Source organism: Anarhichas minor, unplaced genomic scaffold, assembly GCF_050575085.1.
Source record: "Anarhichas minor isolate MPS153535 unplaced genomic scaffold, ASM5057508v1 ptg000024l, whole genome shotgun sequence".
Taxonomy (NCBI): domain Eukaryota; kingdom Metazoa; phylum Chordata; class Actinopteri; order Perciformes; family Anarhichadidae; genus Anarhichas; species Anarhichas minor.
Window position 1 is genome coordinate 4,220,233 of NW_027466470.1, and position 25,133 is coordinate 4,245,365.

Sequence of the window (25,133 nt, forward strand, 5' to 3'; positions counted from 1 at the left end):
GCAATTGAGCTTTGGGTCCAGTTCAAAAGAGAAATGATTAAAATGATTTGATGACATAGAATCTGTGAATTCTCATGTGTCCCTCCACTATAAGCCAATGCTTATTTGTGCATAAATGCCGGCAATTCAATTCAAAACCTTTCCGTCCCGTAAGAGAAATTTCCCTCACAGACTGGGTTTATATTAAAAACACTCACAGTGAAAACTCATAATAAAAAAGGACAATAAAAACACCATATACACAATAAAGACGCATGACAAATCACCCCAACAGCCGCCACACGGACAAGCCCAAGTCGATAAGACCGGAGAGGGACTGTGTAGCTCGATACAGTGCAGTAAAAGATGGCAGCTCAGGGCCAGGTCACAATGAAAGGAACTTAAAATTGATTTCCCTCTCTGTCCCTCTGTTGCAGTGTGGTGCATTCGCTTCTCTCAGGAGCCTGCGGACCAGTCGGTGGTACTGGGAGAACGGGTGGTGTTGTCCTGCGTGGTCTTCAACTACAGCGGCATCGTCCAGTGGACCAAGGACGGCCTGGCCCTCGGCGTCGGAGAGGGTCTCCGTGGTGAGGGTCTACGTGGTGAGGGTCTACGTGGTGAGGGAGGGAAAAGAAGTCCTGTGGTGGGAAAGAAAGAGAGAGAGAGAGAGAGAAAGAAAGATCCCTCCAGCTTCACCAAGCTGGAGGTTCAAAGTGAAGTGAAGAAGGGGAATAACTCAGCTACGGTTTCGGTTCAGTTTTGACTGTAAGAACCCTGACAAAAGCTATTACGGTTGAAAAGTGTAGGGTTTTTTAACATTAAGGGAATGAACACTGAACAGAGAGAGAGTTAAGAGCCAAGAGGCGTGTGAGTGACAATCTGGGCAAAAATGAGTCCTGTATATCATGCTGAATTAGAGAAAATCCCTCACACTGCTGACAAAAGCAGACGCACATTTCCCATTTACATTTTTAAGCCGACACGCACATCCAGTATGACTGACTGTGAGTCCAACAGTAGAATACACTTCTTTTCAGAGATGGGGAAGCGTCACATGCAGCCAAAAGTGAGGAGAGTCAAAGACAAAGGCAAAAAAAGACAGAGGAGAGGTTTTCTATCTGCATCGAGGAGACGGTCAAAGGAAAAGTGCCAGAACAAGAGGCCGGGAGAGGAAGAAGAAAAAGAAAAAATGTCGCTCTCTACTGACCTTCACCCAAATTCTACAAAATATTCAAACCAGCTTTTGACCATTGTGGCTTACTGACTGCTGGTATTGACATCTTATGACTGCAGCTGCTTAAAGAGCTCTTAGTCTTTGACTGTGACACATTCTGGCCAAATATTTTTGGAAAGAAAATTATCATTCAGGCTTTTTATCTGAGACAAAATTCTTTTATATGCTCCTGAGGACATTTGTAAAATGCCACTGTGCTTGAACGAAAACAATCAATCTGAGCCGAGGAGCCTCTGACCCACTGAACCCAAACTAGGCAGCTCTGATCAAATACTAACCAAGATTCTGTTATTGCCTATTTCTCGCCTCAATTGTTTTCAGAGACATATTTTAGTGTCCTGTTTGTTTAGCTCGGCTCGGTTTTGGCTCGACGGTTGTTGTTGTTGTTGTTGTCAACATGCCAGATGGGACATTTTACATTTTCTCATTTTACTAGAATATGTCTCCACAAACATTTGAGGCAATGCAGTAACAGAATCTTGATTCATATCTGATCGTCGCTGTGTAATTTGACGGTTTGGTCGGAGTTAAAGAGCTCCACGAGCAGTGATTATCAGCTGCGTTGGAGACTCCTCGGCTCTGATTGGTTGATCTTCTTCGGTTGTGGTGAAATCTTGCAAATATCATTATTAAGAGCACAGATCATCTGTCCACTGTCAAATAATAAATATGACGATGTGTTTTAGACGTAGTGATGGGAGAAAAATACTCAGATATTTTAGGACCAAAAGTACAAGTACTCATTATGCACAATGGCCCATTTCAGCATCTGTTATCGTAGATTGTTGGATTGTATTTATTGATGCATTAATGTGCACATCACTTACATGTTGATTGATCAATTCAATTCAATAAATATGTAATCTACCAAGCGGCATACGGGAGGTCAACAACACCTGCTTATCAATTAATACCATTTGAGAGACCCTTTTTATATTCTTTTTTTATTTTGTTCATGTTTATTCATGAATGGATGAATATTTTATCCATCAATGGCATCTGGTATCTTTGATGATCCAGTGAGTTGCATTGCTCTGGTGTTTCTGCTCTTCTTGTCAATCACACTGTGACAGGACTATGACATCGTGCTTCTTAGATGTCGTGTTGGTGAAGATGAAGTCTCTGTCTGTGACACTACAAGGACTCAAACTCAAATGTCATGAATATAAAGTATTTCTTTTCCAAACTATTCTTTTTTTCCCCCTGAAAAATGTATTAGACAAAGCTTTTATTACCCGCATGAAACCATAGTTTTAAATTAGTTGCTGCTAAGGGATCAAAAAGAAACATGTGAAAACTATATTAATATGTGAAAATGTCACAGATATATATTTTAATGAAAAATCTAATAATATAATCAACAAAATGTAATATTATAAAGGATTAAAGTAGTACATTAGCTTCATACACCCACCCACACATCCAGTCATCCCACACACACACACACACACACACACACACACACACACACACACACAGACACACACACACACACACAGACACTCAAGTGATAATCTGACATGTGATGTGAATCTTGTGTTCAACTCAATTTAATTCACAGGTTCAGTAAAGGTCAGCACCCCCCCCCCCCCCCCCCCTTCTCTTATTTCCTGCTCCTCCGTCTTTCAGACTTCAGCTCCATCATCACTCGCTTTATGCATCTCCCAGACCCCCTTTTATTGCTTTTCATTTCCCTTCCTCTCCTCTCATCCCTTCCACCTCCCTCTCTCTTTATGTGGGTAATGCTCTCTTTGTCCTTGCAGCCTTTTGTGAGCACGGCTCCGATGATAAACACGCCGGCGTTTGATAAACATGTTGTCCTCTCTGTCTCTCTTTCTCCGCTTTTCAGCCATCCATCATCCCCTTCCGTCCATTATTTATCCTTAAGTTGTCTGTGCTGCCAGTCCTCCCCTCATCCTTGACGGATACCGTCTCAATCTTTTGCTTTTCATGATCGCAATATAAACAAGAGGTCATGTCGATGTATGGAGCAAAGTCTGTAAATTGTTAATATTTGTTCCGAAAGATCAAATGAATTAGCTCTGATCTAAAGGGGGTGTTGTTGGTGCATGAAACATGTGTACTGGCATGTGCCCTGTGTGTTGTATACATGCTGTTGATGACAGTGTGGGAGTGCAGATTGTGCATTAAATTCATACCTGCAGGTTGCACACCCACACACACACGCAGGAGATCTGCGTTCATTCACCGGCAAAAACAGATTATTTTGCCACATCACGTAGTTGTGAATGTGAAATACATGAAATATAAAGAAAATCCTTTAAGTATGAAGACATATACATGTGTGTATCATGTTTACATCAGTGCAAATACCTTAAACACACATCTACTCATTACCTGCAGGCATTAGTGGCGGTGTATTGTTCGTCCTCCTCCTCCTCCTTCGTCTTCTCCTTCTCCCCGGGGTGCTTTCACCTCTGTGGTTGCTATGCTGCGAGGTGCTGGAGTGGATGATGTAATCTCCACTAATACTTTTGTGTCCCCCCCCCACCATTCCCTCCTTCCTCCTCCGCGCACCCCAACTGCCCGCCTGCCTGCCTGCCTGCTTGCTTGCTTGCCTGCCTTTGCCATCTGAATCCATGATGTCATGTTAGGATTGGGCACGGAGGATCAATGAGTGCCCCCTAGTGGGACGTCACGCTCAATTATGTCTTTGTCTGAGAGGCGAGGGTTCAAACAGAGAGAAAAGGGGGTGTTGTAATTGGAACGGCGCTGCCTGTAGTTCTGCAGTTTGTGTATCTTACAGGAACCTGATGGGGCGTCATTGTATCATGTATATGTGGCGATGTGTGATTAGTTCCTTTGTGTAAAAACCCTTCAGCTGTTTATCTCCGAGTGTGTGCGAGTGCTCCTGCGTTCATTACCTTCCTCTGTGTTGTTTGTGTTGAGGACGTACTATCATGATGTCCAGAGGCTCTGGTTAATGCAAGAAAGGTCTTCAGAACCTCTGAAATGAATGCTATTAATGCTAAATGCTATCTGCGTGTTATGATAAAAAGCTTTGACATTTTCCCATAAGTACAACATCCCATTTGCTGCTCTCGGTCTCTGATTGGTGTAATGCAATTGTGATTGAGCTTTTATCTCTTTCATAAGAGCTTTTATATCTGATTTATGTTGTAAACAACGTGAGCAGAGGACAGAAACACAGTCACTGACGTTGAATGGAAGAAGATGACGAGGAGATGTCGAATTGTTTCCAAAGGTTTTGTGTTCCTTTTCCTATTGTTTGTGTTCCTTAAACTGAGAAAAACAACAACGTGACAAGCAGCTCACCAAAAATTAAGATAAATGTATATCCTCACTTCCACTTGGTGGCATCTATCCATCCAGATAGTTCGGTTTGATTTGCCACGGCTGACATTTCTGCTTCAACTGCAATACAATGGAGAACTACATCTACACAAAGGAAAATTAAGATCTCTATCCCTACAAAGCTAAGCTGTTTATAATCCACAGAAGACACTGAACACTTTTCATAGGGACTTCTTTTTGTCAAAACCTGTTTACATTGTACAGTGGATTCATCTTGATGAATTTATACATTTTTGATAAATAAATTCCATTGCATATTCCATAATCCAAACTTTTCCAGCCTAAACTTTCATGGCAGAAATTGAAGATTTGGGACAACTGAATTAAACTATGTTCCCACAGATTTTAAGACATTCTTCATAACAAAACAATATGGTAATAAGGGAAAGAATGCCGGCTCTAAAATGTGATCCTGGAGCTTTCTTTCCTCTGTGCATTTACATTTTCATCTAGTTTTCTCGACGAGCAGATGGAAATAAAAAGTTATTTTTTTTTCACTGTTACTACCTGCAACTTATCACTCGGTGTTTCTAAACTAAATATGATATTATTTTCCGACACAGATCGTTTGTGAAGGCATTGCTGTTGTGATGACTCACGACTGTAATAGCAGCGCGTAATGTGCCTCTTCCTTCATGCGGGCAATCGTTAACAGCGGGTCATGTTTTCCGGGTGGTATACCACTATTTTTAAATTACATTCCAGAAGTTAATTTCCGAAACTCGTCAAGCTTTTCTGACCTGCAAATAAACGTGGAACTAAAACAGAAACTCCAACAGGTCCATGTATCACAAAGTGATTGTTTACTGGATGTCTCTCCATCCATCTAACTGCAAACCTGACGTGTGTCTCCTGCAGCCTGGCCCCGGTATCGTGTGCTCCGGGCTCTGGACATCGGCCAGTACAACCTGGAGATCTCCAACGCTGAGCTGTCCGATGACTCTCTGTACGAGTGTCAGGCCACAGAGGCCGCCCTGCGCTCCAGGAGGGCCAAACTCAATGTACTCAGTAAGTGAACTGGCTGCAGATACGGGGGACATCTTTTTGTTTTTCTGATACGTTTTTATTTTAACCACCACAGTTTGAGCAAAGGACCGTTTCATTCCAAGGAGACCAGAGACGGTTATCCGATCAAAGAGAGAGAGGGAGCACCGTTATGGATGAGCAGTGCGGTTAAAAGTGCACGATCAATTTAGATGCACACATGTTGAACCGGCTCAATACTATTGACTATATGTGATGCATCACTCTTGCAATGAATCTTGGGTTGAGTTTCATATCCATTTCCCTCAGATTCCAGCATCCATGAGTTTGTTTTGAGTTGTAAACAGACTCTAATATTACAGCAAAACGCTCACAGATTTTAAGTGAAGCTGCAAAATGGTGAAAGCTAATGGAAAACACCATAAACACCCATTTTCACACAGGCATTAACTGTATCTCCTCAGTCTTGTGACTACTTACCAAGAGTATCTTAACTTTAGCCATAACCTAATATTTAGCAGGAAGTTGCTCTTGATTGTGCAGTATGAATGAATTATATAGAAGAGAAACAAGATAATGGAAAATAATTTAGAGACTACCAACAGCCAAACGATTAAAGGTACTGTATTTCTGCTGTATTTACAAAACTTTCAAGGAACAAAGCCGTGTTGTAAGTATGATAGTGAATTTTTTCAGGACATCCTATGAATTCACAGTCTTCTGTTTCAAATCTGCCCAGTTGGACATTATTTTCTCTATTTATATGTACATGTATGTCTGTATGCATGAGTGCACACTTGCATAAATGTGTCCTTTTTAAAGCTTGGAACTGTGCGTGTCTCTCCTCCAGTCCCCCCCGAGGACCCGGTGGTTGAGGGGTCCCCGGAGCTCCTGCTGATGGCCGGAAATCCGCACAACCTGACCTGTGTGACCCGCGGGGCCAAGCCTGCAGCACACATCCAGTGGACCAAGGATGGAGTCGCTCTAAAGGGGGCCTACCAGTCCACGGTGACTCACACACACACACACACACACACACACACACATGCAGATAATAGCGAGCAGCACATTTGTGCAAGCCATGCAACATAAAACCCACATAAAACCATGGAGAGATTATTACACTAAAATGAGATCTGTATAATCTCAAATGCCTACTATAGTGGCTGTGAAAGAGTTTGTAACACAAATTCTAGTACCTACAGTCTGCTCCTGAATAACAGCCACTCTCGGTCTGGTTGTTTGTTTGTTGATATGCTTTTTGCCGTGGGCACTGCGAAGGGGAATCACAGTATGAACGCCTCAGGCCGCACATCACCCCTGGAGTCCTGCATTAGGGAAATACAGTATGCAGTGCAAAGTCAGCACAAGACTTTCTTGGTTCTCGGTTGACGAAATGATAGAAATCTCGGCAGGTTGGGACCATTATTACAATTTAATTATCTTTAATGCTTTTAAATGTTTACAAATTGCAGATTCTGACCTGCTAACCAGTGGGAAGGAGCATTTTGTGATTTGAAACAGGGTAGAAGACAATTAACACAGGATATATTGTTAATAGTCTCAATGAAAAATCAGTGAAATTTATCACAGGTATCTATTAAACATATCACAGAAAGAAACGTCCTAACTTCTCACTATGAGAACGCCATGGCTGCTCTGTTGTTTGATCAAAGTAGCAACAGGCAAACAAAAATAAATTAAAAGTATTAATACAGCGAAGTCACACTTACACATTTAGTGAAGTATAAAGTACAGAACTGCATTTTTGGACCAAGGCGAGACAAACCGGACATTTAACAAAACTTGGCAACCCTAAATTTCCCCTATGGCTCAGCTAAAGAATGGTGCTACAGTCGACATTACCGACGCAGCAGGCTGCTCATGTTTCATCTGGTAGACAGATATGCTCGTATGTTAAAGGAATAACGGAAAGCTCTTTTAAGGCCAAAGCTCCTCGGTAGCTGAGTGGTTGCAGCTCGTGCTGTATAAATGCAAAACCTCAGGTTCAATTCCAGCCTTGGAACCGTTGCTGTATGTAATAACCCTTTCAGTGACCTCGTGTTGCACCCTGTCAAATAGAGCCCAAAATGCCAAATATGATTATACAAAGACTTGTTTAAGGAATCTTTTTGGTTTCTCTACATTTAAAAGGATTTAAAAGATGAATTAAAGGTAATGAAGTTTGTTATGAAAGATAATACCTGCATAGTTACTTGTGCAGTTACTAGGTTTAATTCCCACTTGGGCCACACCCTGTAGTTCAATAGATGTGGTATTTTACTAGACTTTGTATTCACAAAAAGTAACATACATACTGATTCTGAACACATTTATATAAATAGACGTCGTGATCGTAATCGCTTCTTCATCAGATCAATCTTGACCTGATCCAATTAATACAGTGATTTTTAATTGCCTTGCCTATGCAAGTTAAAACATACACGGATCCAAGACATATTTAATCAACCCTCAAACACAGCCACAGACTGTCTCTCACACAAACATCCCTGTACTTCTATCTTTGTGAGGACCCTTTATAACATAATGTATCCCCTATAGCCTGTTATCCTGACCTTAACCATCACAACTAAATGCTGAACTCGAACCCTTACCCTAAACCTAATTCCAACCTGAACCTTAAAAACAATTCTTAACCCACAAACAAGCCTTTGGAGAAGTGAGGAAGAGCAAAAATGTCCTCAGTTTCCAAAAACATGTCCCCGCTGTGTGGTTAAAAACTTGTCCAGTTCCTCACTACACACACATATAGACAGGAACTGTACTAGCTGACACTTGCGATCACAGTGATATATTCTGCACTCTATTCTCCCACATTCACACTTTTCACACTCCTGTATATTCTCCTACACACAAAATGATGCCTGCAACACACACACACACACACACACACACACACACACACACACACACTCACATATGCACACTCATGCGTTCATATGCACACAGAAGCAACAGCAAACACTGACTCACATTCGGATGTTTTTACATCTCTTGCAGCCAGTTCCATGCCCCACACACACCTGCTCATACATATTACATGCTGCTCTTATGTGACTGCGTTACTGACCACACATCTACATGGAGGCTGTACACACTTTCTTGACAGACTTTAGCCGCATTGCAAAGCACCTCACCTCCAGACTTCAACGAGACTGGATTTTCTTGTGACTGGTCAATAACGTGATTCAGCTTCACTCTGTTACTTTTCTTTTTCACTTTAGTATTCACCTCTCATTTTAAATGCAACGTCCAGTGTCCGTATGGAGCTGAATTGCTTGCTGTAATTGTAAGAACATTTTGTAGTGAGAGTTATTTTTCTGAACATTAAACATCTGAATTATGATGATTAAGTTCAAGAACATGGACTTCTATAAAACTGCTCCTTTGACCTTTCCAACCTATTTTTTCTGTCTTCCATCATGTCTAAAAATGTTTTTAATTGTATTTCTAACTCCAGATTACTGTTTCTATTTCCATGTTGTGACTCTCTTGGCTCCTTTACTAACCCTCCTATGTCTCTCTCCTTTCTCCTCCCTTTCTTCTCTCTTAATTCTCCCATGATATTTCCCGTTTCTTTCTTCTTCTATTTTTTGTCCGCTTCGTCCTTCCTCATCCACTGTGCTCCTCCTCCTCCTCTGTGATCTTTCTCTGTTTGCTCCTCTTCCTAAATTCTACCATCCTCTTCTCTCGCTCCCTATATCTTTGCTGAACAGGAAGTGTTGCCAGACAGGAAGAGGGTGACGACCAGGAGCTACCTGCCCATCACACCGGCAGACACCGACAGCAGCCGCAACTTCACCTGCGTGGCCAGCAACCCGGCGGTGCCGATGGGCAAACGAGCCACTGTTACCCTCAACGTCCACCGTGAGTTGCCCTTTTATCTCCGTCGAGGTGCATAGGTGGGGCTGTTTTTGTGTTGTCATGTGGAAAGAAATCACTCTAGGATTTTAATTGGCTGCCCCAGCACTTATCAACAAAGTATTTATAACCAAAGAACAACACATAAGCTGCATATTTGAATTTACAGCCACCATTTTTCACCATTCTCAAACTTGGGCTGGTTCCAGGTTTGATTTGAGCTGTTTGCGCTGATTTGGCACATATCTTTGGAGCCAGTGATTTTCCTCCTGAAGCAAGTTGAGCAAGTTGATTTTCTTCAACATCTGGAAAACCTGATACTTTTTTGTGCTATAAGAGATTTTAATCGTGTCCCTGGAGAAATAAGGAATGCTTGCTCACAAGCGAACTGCAGTTTGAATTTTCAATCAAGAAGATTGATGTGTTTTTCCAGCCCAGCGTCGTTAGTCATTACTGGGAGAATAACTGCAGTAACAGTAGATGTAGAACCGGTGCTGTGTTTGTACAGAAGGCTGTAGAGAAGTGGGGTTTTAGAATACCAGATTTTATTGCGAAATGCATCATTTGTTGTGACTTATTTGTGTGGGAAATCAATCCTCTTGCTGCCTGGCAGAGCTGAAACACAACAGTGGTTCAGTTTATCTTTGGTTGTACATCAAATATGTATCCCTCCCTGTGTAGACCCTCCTATGGTGACCCTGTCCATCGAACCTCGCTCCGTCCTGGAGGGCGAGAGAGTCACCTTCACCTGTCAGTCCACTGGCAACCCTCCCATCATTGGCTTCAGGTCTGGATTACATTTTACCTGAATTTATCTCTTACGGTACGATGTGTAATATCATTGTTATTAATGACACAGGTGGCCGTCAAGTGATCTGCAGTAAACCTCTTGTTGCTCCTGCACGTGCTTACACGTCCATAGACACAGGCCAGCATCCAGGGCATTAGTCAACAGTGACGTGACATTACAATCATATATCATATTTAGCATAATTAATCTGTAATACTCCTTTACTTTATTTTGTCCTCTGTTTTCATGAAACTAACTAGCTTGCCTTTTGCAAATTACTTTTATCAGCTCACATCACGCAGCAGCCAAAGTAGATCCATAACCTTAGCTCAGCTTACAGTTAGTTTGTTGCCGGCCCCTGTTTTGCGTCGCTCTTGGCTAGTAGAGAGCCATCATTCGTGATACATCTCTGCTTTGTACTGTAACATGTTTATTGTTGGTTAAAATTGACACTGGCATAATGCATTCGTATCATGGATCATTAGCGAGCAAGCTAAGGTTAGCCAGCTAGCTGTAACTTAGCTGTCCATCAGCCCCGGGAGTCTTGATGTGTTAGCTGACGTTATCCACTCGAGACAGCATTTTGCTACGTTAGCTACACACAGTTGGCGCTGTAGTGGAGCTGAAGAGAGCCGAGGCACTCGAGAAACTTCCATAAACGCTTAATGCATGCACATTTCTTCACATTGAATTTAATACCTAAACATTCTGTTCTATTTATCAAACAATCAATATGTTACCAACTTTGACAGCATTGTTCTAGTTCAGAATGGTCAATGTTATTTGGGGACACTGTTTCATTTGATACCTGCAGTCCAACATCGGGGGCCAGATTGCAATTCTGTTCAATACCAATAGATTTTCTTTCACATATTCCAATCTGCTTGTAACTGCCGTCTGGAGGCGATCCTGAATTGTAATTTCTGCTTGCAGAACGGAATTAATGAAAGTATTGAACAGTTAAACAATCAAACACTGACTTTAATCTTAAGTGACAGCACTGAAGCATTGAAATCGCTAAATGCTGGACTTAAAACGATGGTTTTAATCTGAGGTTTGAGACTCCTCCAGAGGGTCCCAGTTTGGGAGCACTGCCAGGCACTTAGGCACTAAGCCTATTGAATGTATATTAAAACGTCATCTAATGGCAGATGTGCAATATGGTTATATGAGTTTTTGAGCTATATATCTGCATAACAGAAATGAAAAGAAATGCATTTTCTTTAGCTTGCAATCATTCCCTCAGGTTTTGACATAGAGATTTTCAAACCATAGTTTAATAGCTTTAAATGGTAATATAAAAACACTTATTGTCTAATAGTGGACATCTAACATTTGGATCACCACCAAAAGCCCATTATGCTTTTGAGATGTGCTGACAAACTGACAAGGATTTGAAATACTTGAAAACATGTTAAATGGTGACGTGTTTCTCTGTCAGGTGGGCAAAAGGTGGCGTGCTGCTGGAGGGGGCCAGGGAGAGTGTGTTTGTCACCACAGCAGATCACTCCTTCTTCACCGAGCCCGTGTCCTGTCAGGTTTTCAACGTCGTGGGAAGCACCAACGTCAGCATCCTGGTGGACGTGCACTGTGAGTATAGAGTGCAAACACTCCCGAGCTGAGCAGGACTCTGATGATGTTTATGTGCTCTAGTATATATATATATATATATATTTGTCAGTATTTGTTTGAAGAGCCACGCCGCATTTATTTTGTTGCTACATAGTATTCCTGCATTGTGAAGAACACATCTGCATTAGATGGTTACTGTACAATCATTTTCTGTCAGTTCAGTCCAATTCAACTAAACAAAGCCTTGTGGCATTTATTGTCAACACCTATGTAAATATAGTACATGGAATGACACAACTAATAACATAGTTATTAATAATACAAAAAATAATGAAATGTAGAATATACAAAATCAGAAAAGGAAACATTTTTTAACTATATAAAATGGAGCGAAGAGGAAAATGTACTAAAACACGTCTGACTTTCTGAAAAGACGTTAAATTCTCATCATCATGAACAGTTTCACCAAGGAGAGTTTATAAAAGTTTGAGTCTATCAAGTTCTCAAGTTCATTTCTAGTATTTTATTAACTTCAGGCTCTTGGTGATCACCAAGTCTCTATTTCATTAAACTGTGTCTGCGTAGAGGGGTTTTAATTCTCATACTCTCTTTCAGTTGGCCCGATACTAGTAGTGGAGCCAAGGCCAGTGACGGTAGATGTGGACTCTGACGTCACTCTGAACTGCAAGTGGTCTGGGAACCCCCCTCTCACCCTCACCTGGACCAAGAAGGGCTCCAGCATGGTGAGAACGAACCATTAATCCTTTCACCTTCAACCCTACTTTTTTGATATTCATGCCTGATTTAAGTTTTTATTTCACTAAAATGTCACATATTTGAATGTATACAGAAAAGGAAGAGAAGAGTCTGAGCACCACACGTTGGAGTCGATTACATTTCGAGAACTACGGTCAAATCCTTCTGAAAACACCAATCCCAATCCAAATAAATTTCCAAGACCGAGGCTTCATGAATGTTTGCTCAGTTGTACCGCACACGGTTAGAAGCGAGACTCCGTCTTCATATCCTAAATCTTTTATTCATGCCTAACAAGTTAAGAAAAGCTCCAGGAAAGAAACAAACAACTAATGGAGCCTGCTGAGTAAATCAACATGTTTTATGAATTAAATATAGATCTCCCTCCCTGTTCTGTCTGTGGCCCGTCTGTCTCCACCCACACTCACACAGCTACTATCCTGCTTCTCGTGTGTACTTATACTTGTCTATGTGTGTCCAGGTGCTCAGCAACAACAACCAGCTGTATTTGAAGTCAGTGAGCCAGGCCGACGCAGGCCAGTATGTCTGCAAGGCCATCGTGCCCCGGATTGGTGTGGGAGAGACTGAGGTTACGCTCACTGTCAACGGTCAGTTACTCTCAAATTACTCTGCTGTTTACACACATCAGCAAAAGTTATGTGAAAGAAAATGTGAAGAACAGATCTTCGTATACACAGGAAAGCTCTGCTTCTGTGTCAAACATTTGAATAATGAAACCACACGATGTGTTTGTTTAATCTATAATTATTCTATATATCATGCATGTGTCTGCATCCATCAAACAGCTGAAGCCTCTGAATGTACAGAGTAGAGTACAGTATGGGCACCCAGCCTGAGTCATTGAAGCCCAGGCCCGAACCAAACCCCACTGCTAATTCTGTATCCCTAAACAGGCCCAAAGCCAACATTTCAATGTCAAAACGCTCCTCGACAGACCGGATTTCACTTAATAAATCAAAAGGGATTCACCAAGAACACAATGACGAAAAGCAAGTTCGCAAATGCTCCTTAAATCTTCGCCAGCTGACAAAGTGCGACATTCATTTGGCACGTCCTTGAGCTCGGTGAGCTAGTGACTATCTTTGCACTCGTTCACTTACCAGACAATATTATGCTAAAGGAGCTGTATTTATCTCTGGGGTCAGACCAGTCTCACTATTAATTTACATATAAATGATTGGCACCACAAATATATTTTACCAGTAGTAGATACCATTGTGTATATATATATATATAAATGTAAACAGAATCCCCAATTAAACAAATAAGATTCATAAATACATTCTGATGCACACACAAATATTTATTGTTGTAAATAAATTTAATAGAAATCCACCAATAATTCCTTTCAAAAACATATTTGGATATTGTTACATTTAAATACAAGCTGTTGAACCTGCATTTACAAACATGCTTGTCATGTTTACACTTTGTGTGCATTCACAAATGCATTTCTTTCCAACAGGAAATTATCTGCAGCCAATCAGATGAGCATGCCCGTAACATCCAGTTAAAAATTGTGTTGCGGAGAACGGCAAAAATTATAACATTTTAACTTCGGACAGCGTTCCCATCAACTGTTACGTTGCAGGTATTTTCTGCTGGCCTCACCTCATTTTCTCGTCCTGCTCACGTCCACTAAAATAACATCTGGTTTGCCGTCTACCTGATTCTATCTGAATGCAGCATACGTTGAATGCAAGTGTACTTGCAAAACCTTCTGATTTGTTGTAGTAATCATCTTCTCTCTCTCTCTCTCTCTCTCTCTCTCTCTCTCTCTCTCTCTCTCTCTCTCTCCCCATCTCTCTCTCGTCCTGCCTCACTCACTCAGGCCCCCCCATCATCTCCAGTGATTCAGTCCAGTACTCTGTCAGAGGGGAGAGAGGAGAGATCAAGTGTTACATCGCGAGCACCCCCCCACCTGATAAGATTGTAAGTCCTTCCTTGGAAGTTGTAATCTGCTGCAGAGGTTCTTGACCTTTTCAGATTGCATCTGCCTCAAACGGAATCCTGATCACAGAAACCTCTTTGTTCACCCTGAAAACAAAAAATATTTTCTGTGCTTTCTCTGTTCTTGCTTACTTGTGTTACGCAGCTTAACGATTGGCACAAGGGCCATTGTTCTCCAACTGTGTCACGAGCGTGCGAGAACAATCTGTTCTTCGTCTGTTGGTGGAAGGTGTGACTCATCAAAAACAGCTGCTGTAGTGTCTGGTTGAAATGAAAGAGGAGACGCACAGTACTGAAATGTTGGGCGTGCAGCAGATAGGATCAAGAATTCATGAAAAAAAAGGAGAATGTGGCTTCTAGTGCTACTTATAGTAATAGGTTTTTAGTTATCTTCACCATGAACTTGTCAGTGCGGCGTCCATGCTGTCTTGATTTTAGTAGGACTTGGACCAACCGGCCGAAACCGTTCCAATTCAGTGGTCCCTTGCAAAGTGGTAACCATCTTTACTCTATAAAAAGCAGCGTTCACACACATTGCCTCACCAGCAAACTCTAATGCAATATCCTCTGAATGTGCCGTAACTGCAGAAATATACGTTGTTTCTTCGTTCCTGTCTTTTCTTAAAGTCGCTGAGTGCAATTCTTGATCAATAGAAAGTGCTTGTGCGTTATAGAAGTTACAAAATGATATCTGATATAAACCTTTAACGAAAAGAAAATACCATTATGCCCACAAATCACCAAAAAAAAAAGCAAGTAGCAACGTTTGAGTTTGAAGGCTAGAATGAGTGAGCGAGAGTGCGGGGGTAAAACAGACTGAAATGAGCGGGAGAGAGATGGAGGGAGAGTACAATTCTGTACCTTTCAGCGTCAATTATCCAATTGTGCAGTGCCAACATGACAGAAATCAGAGCTTTTAGGAAGCCTCAGCCCCCCGCTGCACTGGCAGAGAGCTCAGAGCGTATAATGTGATACGACATTGTAGTCTCGGCTTAATGCAGAGACACAAGGACTTATAAAATATGGAGTATGATGCTGTGTGTATGTGTGTGGCAATAGAGGCAATGAGAAATTGAGAAAGGGAAGAAATCCAGACAGAGGCACTGCAATAAAATCATTGTGAGGAAAAAGAAAGAAAGGGAGGGATTCTGAGAGGCAGACTGTGGAGTCAGAAACGACGCATTATGTAAGATTGTCAGAGAGAAAAGAGAGAGAAAGCAGATTTTGGTGTTTCTTTCATTTCTCCCTTGATCACATTTTCATTTTTTTTTTCAAAAATCAGGTTAAAAGGTACATTAGCCTAACATATGGCTCTATGTATATTTGATATCACCATGTTCCATATTTAATACCCTCAAAATTCTACCTCAGCAGATTTTAAGTAGAAAAACCTGCTTGAGTTTTTATCGCTCATGTACACTTGCTGCACTGTGTGTGTGTGTGTGTGTGTGTGTGTGTGTGTGTGTGTGTGTGTGTGTGTGTGTGTGTGTGTGTGTCTGATTTATTTGTGAGGAAATTCTTTCTTTCCTGGCCTGAAAACTTTAATTAGGTTCATAGTGCACCAGGAGAGAAAAAACTACATATTTACCAAGGTATGAGAATATAATTTGTTTTGCTTGTTTTGTACTTCCTGCCCACATTCGCTTTCATCTCCTTTAACCTTTAACACCCGCCCATCTGTTTGCTGAATGTTTACTTGTGATTATATATATATATGTGTGTGTGTGTGTGTGTGTGTGTGTGTGTGTGTATATGAGTCGATTGTTGTTAATACTACATAAGATAAGATAATGTGAATTAGCATTATTGATCCCTGAGGGGAAACAGGGTGATTGCAGCTGTGAAAAGTGCAGTTTAGATAAAAATCAAACAAATTAAACATATTGGAAATTGCGTCTTCATCGCGCCAGCTCCCACCAGCTTGAAGGACTTTTCCTGCCGTGTTGATTAGGAACAGATTTATAGATTTGCAAATGTTTTAGTGTACAGATTTACCAAGCCTTTGATCTTATCTGAATTCTAAATTGATGTAAACCTGCCTAACTATTTTAATGCAATCCTTTTGAAGTGGCAGATCACACATAGAGAGTTCGAGAGCGAGTTTTGCCTGCAAAGTGCTCTCTGCCTGGAACCATTGGTCACATATATGTGTTTATATAACCTTATATACCACTCTTTAAATGCATTTACACAATGATTTACAACTCATAAAAGGGACCTCAACAGCATCTCAAAGGAAATATAAAATACAGAGTTAATAAATGTGTAGGTATAGATAAAAGAAGAGTAATTAAAGACTACAAAAAAACACTCATAGGCAAAGAGATTTAACAGTTGATACCAACTTGGTTAAAGTTACTTCAAGGAAATACATTTTTGTTTTGATTTTGGCAGTCACTGTGGAAGAAAGCTGCTGTGTCACTGAGCACCAGAGTCCATTTATAAAACCTCTAATGTTACTGCAGCAGGGTCCGACAGTCTGCCCTGCTCAGTCCTGCTTCTGGTTCTCCCGTGCTTCCCTTACCCCGAGCGGTCCCAGCAATACGGCCTGGGCCTCCAGCAGCGTGGTGTCATTGTTGACCGTTGGAGCAGCGAGGCAAAGCTCAGCTCCTGGACGGAGAATGGGCGCTGCTGCCGGATCTCCAACTGCAGGTCGAGGGCGGCAGCAAAGCCGGAATCTGGGTCTGTCTGAGGCGTGCTAGTCCCTGCCGGAGGCCCCGCCGGAGTCTGAGCTGAAGGAGTTTCTGGTGAACCTACATGATCTTGTCAGATTTCGCCGGATTCCAAACCAATGGCACCAATGATAAGCATTAGGAAGAACTATATAGAAATAGCCAATCTTCTGGCTGCTGGTCTCATTTATTTATGTTGGTCATATAGAGACATCAACATTACATTGAGACGGTTTCATAACCACTCAAATGTTCCTTGAAGTAACTTTAACCTGAGATACTCGGCAGGGAGCTCCAACTCACCTGTAACCAGGTGAGTTGACCCCTTTATGAGGATCTCAGACTGTGGCTCATTAGAGACTAACAAATAAACATACATTATGCAGCAGCTTAATTTAATAGAAGTGTATCGTTCCATCCTCCCCTCTATTATTTGGTCAAGTTCCTGAACCAACGTGTCAGTGATCAGAGGAAGACTAGAATCTAAATCATCCTTCTTAAACTGTGTGTCTCAGGTTTGGGCGTGGAAGGAGAATGTGTGGGAGAAGGAGAAGGGCACCCTGATGGAGAGGTACACCGTGGAGCAGAGCAAACCTCCGTCCCAGGGCGGGGCCGTCCTCTCCACCCTCACCATCAACAACGTCATGGAGTCTGACTTCCACTCGCCCTACAACTGCACCGCCTGGAACTCCTTCGGACCCGGGACCATGATCATCACCCTGGAAGAGACCGGTATGGAAAAAACAAAAAAAGGAGGGAAATAACTGAGATTGTGGCAGTTAATGATGACGGTATCACGTCACAGTTAGTTGCACAGTTAATGAGGGCATTTCATTTTATGGTGTTATCATCATAAAAGAGCAGATCAAGATCAAGCTGAACATTAATGTTATCATCAGTTGTTGCTCCACTTTAAAAGTCGATGAAAGTGTTTTTGGCAAATGATACAAAGACCGTAAGGCTTTGTAAATTAACTGATAATTAAAAAGTGTTTTTAGAACACTCACTCCTGGCTCTTCAAATACCGCTGGTCAGTGTCCCTACACTTCAAACTATTACGCTCTATGTACCCCTCTAACGTCACTTTAGGACGTGTCAGTTTAAACTCATTACATCCTTCCAGTCTCTTGTTGAAATAAACTTCCAACATTGGTTTACTTCGTGTTTTGGATTATGCAACAAAACTACTTGGTTAGATTTAGGAAAATATGATGGTTTGTGTTCAAATAAGTGTGTTTGTTACGTTAACTGTTGTTTTTGTCATCAATACTTTCACCTTTCAAAATAAAAGCCCTAGACATATACACTGTGTAGCTGATTACCAGAGGAAACTCAAATTCATTCAGAGCATGTAACTAAAAGGAAACTCACTAAAATAGCTTACAGTAGCTTAGAATACAACAGTTCACCTCAGACTGACTTCCAGATGCTTCTCTGGGTCAATAGGATCCCGGTAGTTGGTCCTCTGCCTGTGCAAATCAAACCTTTTTTTGAAAAAGTGCTGCAATAGTGTTTGTTAGACCTTAAAGTACGAATGCATGGGTGACATAATTCAAAGTCCTCTACTGTAATACAACAGCACCAGACAGGGAAGGAGCAAGTTTTCCACGCAGTGCCCTCAGCTGGACGTCAGGCGACAGGATTGAGTGTTATAAGTCCATTCTGGATGGTTACGCATTTTATTGCGAGGACTTGCTACGTCACATTACATTGAGAAAATGATTTCTTCATGCTCTGTCAGTCTTATCTGGCTCTTATTCTTTCAGCTTTCAAGCTTCAGAAAATCTACCAAGACATCTTAGAGAGAGAGAGAGAGAGAGAGAGAAAGCTGTTTTTATCCCTTGTTCGACTTGCATGCCTTATCAACGTATATGCAGCCTTTAGAGATTCAATTTTAAGCTAGGACACACGATTTATACTTAAAAGACACAAGATCCGAGCGTGTTTCTCCAACAAAGAGGCAGCGGTTGTCCCTCAAACCTGATCTCTGCTTGTGTTTGTTTCAGATATTGTTCCAGTGGGAATTATCGCCGGTGGTACGGTGGGCTCCTCCATTCTGCTGCTTATGTTTCTACTGGCGCTCGCCTTCTTCCTCTACCGCCAACGCAAAGGCAGTAAGTGAACACAGTTGTTCTCTAATGTATGTGTGTGTGTGTGTGTGTGTGTGTGTGTGTGTGTGTGTGTGTGTTCACTGATGGACGCACACACATACTGTATGCGTCCATCAGTCTTTCCTTCATCCACTCACCCTATCTGTCATTCTGCCTCTCCACGTTTGAAGAAAGGAACATGTGCCAGCTGTATAGCATTTTATTCAAATGAGATTAATTTATATTCATATAATATGGCTAACTGCCTTAAAACGCCTACTGCGCTCTTTGCATTCTACTGACACGGAATTGTGTGATTCTTTTTTTAATAAATTGTATTTATATGCCGCTTGTACACTAGATAAAGTACATAAATAACAGAACAGAAAACAAGAGCGTTTAAAGGTGAATTAGTGCATTAATTCCTATATGGTATTTCTGCAGCCGACGGCAATCCAATTTGCATTTATCAGCACAAGCCACTCTTCTCCAAACCAGAGAGCTAAGAACAAGCGCTGTCTTCAAGTTGTTTTGAGCTGCTCCACAGCAAATAGAGAACTGGGAAAGACAATGAAGGTGACTGGCAGAGTCCCCAGAGGGATTTTCTGGGGATAAGTGTATATCTTCTGGTTCAGAGCTGATAACACCACTACAGAAAAGATACCATTTGGAAATAGAAACTCAAACAAACATCGTTTGTGGCTCCAGATAAGCTGTCTCTCATTTGCGGCGTGATGCTGCAGCTCAAGACTTCACAGATTTAAATCTTTGCTTTTAAGGTCTCTGCTGTTGGAAGAGAGTTGTTCATGTTGACAAATATTGACTGCTCTGTGCTCGGGATATATAGATTAAGATGAGAAGTTCTACCATCTCGGGTTACACAAAGCGGAATCTCGATACACAGAATCTGCGCTCATATTCAGAAACTGTCGGCAGCGGGACACGACTTTGGTATCAGAAGCGTTCTGATTTCTGTTTGTAGTCTCAGTAGTATGGATGGTTGGATGCAGGTAAACAGCTCGTGTGGAGAGCAAAATAGGCCGAAGGCAATGGCCAAAATGCAATCTTGGAACCTAACAGCCATCGTCTGACGATGATGTCGCTTTTTATTGGTTTGAAATGAGCTTTTCAACTGGCTCCTTGTGAAACAATCCGGTCGTACACGTCGTCTCTCAACTTCAACTCCAGTCTCGCATCTCAACATGCTAATCGGTAAACAATGAGCAGCAAGCGGAAGAGGAAGTCTTGGCCCGGATATCCGCTGGCTACACCTGAACACCAGAAATAAAGCTCCTTTCCTTTCGTTTGCGCATCAAGTCAGGATGCCCTCAAGTCCATATCAATCTCAGACTATCTAGTCCCGAATTACAACGACTATTGTGTCATGACATTCATTTAGCTAATGCACATACAAACAATCAACCAAGTCGTATAGAGAAAACGTCAGTTTCTTCATATTTTCTTTGCAATCACTATCCACTCTCCTGTTGGTATTGTTTCTTTGCCAAGTTATATATTTCCAAATCTATAATCAATCTCAAAACCCAGCATTCATTTTATTTTTGTTACTATCTTTAGCGAATAATATGGGAAAGTGCATTAAATAGTTTCATCGTCTCCAGCATTGCACCGATTCTGGTCTATCATTCTGTAAATATTTTCTTCTCGGAGTAATAAAAAGAATACCTATCCAGAACTGAAAGTAGTGGAACATATTTTACATAACAAAAAGCCTTTTAATGAAATGACAATATGTTTAATCTCTACCTCCGTGCATATTTAACTTTCTGCAGTTGTAGCTTTTATGTTAATGCGACGCCACTCAATTCAGACTTGAGCCGCGGTGGAAGTGTTTCTGAAATATTACTGGGTCATACGGTAATAAGATCACAGTCGTGACATTTATGTAAAAATAACTCAAATATGAGACAAACATGTACATTTGCCGGCACATTTATGTGCAGTAACAAGGTACATGTCTGATAGGGGCTTAAAAGGCTGAAGGTTTACCCTCTTACTCAGAATATTTGACTAATCTTTCTGTTTCTCTGCATGTAGTTTTTTGTCAGGACCGAAACAAAAACACTAAGAGAAAACTGGAATACATGTTAGCTGAACCTTTCTCATCACTTTCTGCTCCACCAGAAACCTGGAAGATATATTATTATCTCCAGGGAAGTGAAGAATAGTTTGATTATAATGTTAGCAATATCCAGCATCCAGCACCAAAAGTGCAGACTTTGTTCAAAGTTTATTAATATTGAACGTGTCATGTGTCCAAATTGCACCAAATTTGACGCATCACTCCCTTTGGTCCCCAACAATACACCCACCAGTTCTGCGAAGGACATATCCACATACACACACAGACAGTCAGATGGACTGACACACAGACATTTCTTGCTTTATAGTTTGATGAGAGAATCCCACGATGTCTTTTTGAAAACACCAATGTCAGAAATTCAGAAATCCTACATATACACTAACTAAGGGCTTTAAACTGTGTAAAATAGTCATAAACAATAAATTATTGTTGTTTTTCTTGCTTTTTTAAAATAATTCATTCATTCATCTTGACCCAGAATATGACCAGAGGTTGTGTTTCTCTTTCAGGTCGCCGGGGCGTCACCCTGGGTAAACCAGACATCAAGGTAGAGACAGTCAACAAAGAGACCCACAGCCTGGAGGAGGAGGCGGCCGACGTCTCCACAGCAACGCGGATGGTCAAGGCCATGTACTCAGTGAGTAGACACCCATTTGAGTCACCGAGGGCCATGGAGAGGAGGCGTACGGGTCAATGGGCTTAAATGTACAGATACACGCACCCAAAGGGCGACTTGGCAGGACACACACACACACACACACACACACACACACACCCTATGCTTGCCTTCAAAAATACATGAAAATATATGCACATGAACACACTTGACCCAAAATCAAGAAAGCACATATTATACTGTACAAATAGTACATACACACATACACCATAAATTACAGCACATGCACATAAAGCCTTGCAAATACACGAAAACAAAAATTGCACACGCACAGCAGTACCGGACATTAACACACACTCTCTCGTTAACATTGTTTTCCTTTTAGAAAAGCGTTCAGCCCCCCCGATGTCCTGGAGAATCTAATCGGCGATGCTCCTTTGGAGCGGTTTTTAAAGTTCGGTCCAAAACTTTTTTCCAACAACTAACCGTTTCTCATCTTCCGCTCTCTTGGGATGAAAAACCTGAAACTCTGTTTTCCTCTCCCCTCCCTCTCTTCCTCCTCCTTTCCTTTCTCACCCTCCCTCTTTCCGTGTGTGTGTTTCGTTGTTTGATGGTTTAGTTTCTGCCCTCTGTTTCCCTCTCTCCCTCCACTCAGCCGTTCAAAGACGACATGGACCTGAAGCAGGACATCAGGAGCGAGAGCGACACCAGGGAGGAGTACGAGCTCAAGGTGAGGTGGCCGGCCGCTCACAGAGACATTTTAGCATTTTAAAATTGGATTTGACTTTTTTTGGTATCTTTTATCCTGCATGGTGCACATGACGCATCATCTGTCATGAACTTGTGTGGTCATCATTGTCATATCATCAAGTGCCAATTACCATTTCCTATTTTTTGTTTCAGGTTTGCACTGCAGCTAAAAGCTTGGTTTTCATAACAATACCACTTTTTCTCAGTCTTTGCCACTAAAGTTCCCCCAAAAACAGCTGTTGTCTATTCTTCATGCACCATTTGTAGGATTCTGCCAAGTCAGAGCATTATCAACCCCTCAAATTTTAAAACTCATTACCACAAACTAACCAAACTAAAGGAGGAAACAAAACAATCCAACATTCTTGGTGTGGAAACTTTTATTCCAGAGTAAACTGTTGCCCAGGTGAGCTTCCTGTCACTTAGCATTGGAAACCATGCGTATCCTGGTAAAATGAAGTTGTACCATAATGTATCATGTCCATACACATACTGTCCACTGCATCGCTAACACACCATTACATGTTGGGTTGTAGCATGAGGAACAGCACGCCACCGACGTCCAACATCACCGGCCATATCAGCCTGCGATGTGACTGATCATACATACAGACAATAAGAGAAGTTTACAGCGTGATATAACACAAGGCCAAGCTAACTCAAGCCCACACCATGATGTTTAGGTGTCTTTACCCCTCAGCCCAACGTTGTTGCTTCTTATCATAATATTAAACTAATCTTCTCTGTCTCTGATCACAGGATCCAACCAACGGCTACTACAACGTCCGAGCCACCACCCACGATGAGGCTCGCCCCCAGTCCCGCGCCATCCACTACCAGGGCGAGTTCCGCACCCCGAACCCAAACATCGGACCGGCCGGTGCCACTTCCAGCGGACCCCCAGCAGGCGCCAGCGGTGCTGTTGCCCCCAGTGGGGTGCCAGGCTCAAGGGCAGGCTGCTACGACCCCCGTCCACCCTCCAGGATGTCCCACGCCACCTACGCCCAGTTCAACACCTTCACCAGGGTGGCGCAGAGCCAGCAAGCACCTCCCAATCCAACTCTTCAATCGCCTGGTGATTACCCCGGAGACTGCGGCCTGCTGGACAGCACAACCCAGCTGGCCTATGACAACTACGGATACCCCTCCCAGTATCCCAGCTACCGCATGGGCTTTGCTCCACCCATAGAGGAAGGGCCAGCATATGAGATGTATCCAACAGGCCAAGGGACCGGCCTGGGGCCAGGGCCGGGGCCGGGACCAGGACCAGGACCAGGACCAGGGCCAGGACCAGGGCCAGGACCAGGGCCAGGGCCAGGACAACAAAGTCCTGAAACAGGGCTGGGGCAGTATGGAACCTCCACTCGCTTCTCGTATTCGTCACCACCCTCTGACTATTCCCAAAGACACACACAGCGGATGCAGACTCATGTTTGAGAAACAAACACACACACACACACACACACACACACTCTTTGACTTGCTTTTTTCAGCTGCAGTACTTATTACACATAAATATATAAAAGAAACATAAACATTCAAGAATCCATTTTCTTTTTTCCATAGCATCCAGTGCATGGAATTTAGGTTCACTTTTTGGACCAATCAAACACAACAACAAGCCACAGCAGTTAGCAGCATCTCATATAAAACAGTTAGCAGCAATACATACAACACGTGCAAAGCGACAGTCACACATATTTGCGCAGACCTTCTGTTGCGTGCAGTGTTTATGCTCCAACAAAAGCAACAGCGAGAGTCACAATCAAGAGAAAAGGAACAAAAAGAGAAGAAGAGCACTTTGAAGACAGGAAGAAGAAAAGCGCCAGGAGCTGTAGGAGGAGCAGAGGAACCTGTTTGTTCTTGCAATCCTTGTCGTGCTCTTGGTTCATCTCCCTGCATCAATCTTTCCTCCCACACCATCTCTGTAAATAAGTGCAAATGGAGATTTTGGGTCATTTTAAAGTTATTTCCTTGTACAAACCTATACAGTGTGATGCAGTACAGTGACCTACAGCGAAACTCCATGCAATCCACACTTTTTGCATTTTCTGACGCTCACATATTGGAAAAAAACAACACACACACACACACACATACACAGAGATCTTTAAAGACTTATTTGTTTCGATGTATTGCAGCAACGGGGCAGCTTGGACTATGAAGATATTTGGCACTTTTTGATCTCTTTTCCTCACTTAAACCTGCCCAGTGGCCATTTCTTACAAGATCTACCTTGATTTAAGTGGGACAGAGCTTCTTAAAGTGGTACAGTTAGCGACCAGAGTGCCAATGCGTATGTGCCAACACACAACTGTCTTCTTTTGTAAAGAGTGGACAATATGAGGTGGTCTGGACTAAGAGGTTTTGTACGTGCCACAAGTGAGAGGAAAGGAA

The 25,133-nt window shown here is 42.1% G+C and overlaps 1 protein-coding gene across 1 annotated transcript; it reads left to right on the top strand.

The window, feature by feature from the left end:
- The first annotated feature begins 254 nt into the window (after positions 1–254).
- Positions 255–24,173, top strand: kirrel1b (kirre like nephrin family adhesion molecule 1b). Its single transcript, XM_076097240.1, has 15 exons — positions 255–363; positions 417–566; positions 5,408–5,557; positions 6,384–6,541; positions 9,271–9,421; positions 10,097–10,202; positions 11,647–11,795; positions 12,393–12,520; positions 13,015–13,141; positions 14,386–14,486; positions 17,692–17,908; positions 19,183–19,290; positions 21,880–22,007; positions 22,606–22,716; positions 23,496–24,173. Exons 1-15 carry the CDS (start codon positions 255–257, stop codon positions 24,171–24,173), a joined length of 2,571 nt encoding a protein of 856 aa, XP_075953355.1.
- The last annotated feature ends 960 nt before the right edge of the window (positions 24,174–25,133 follow it).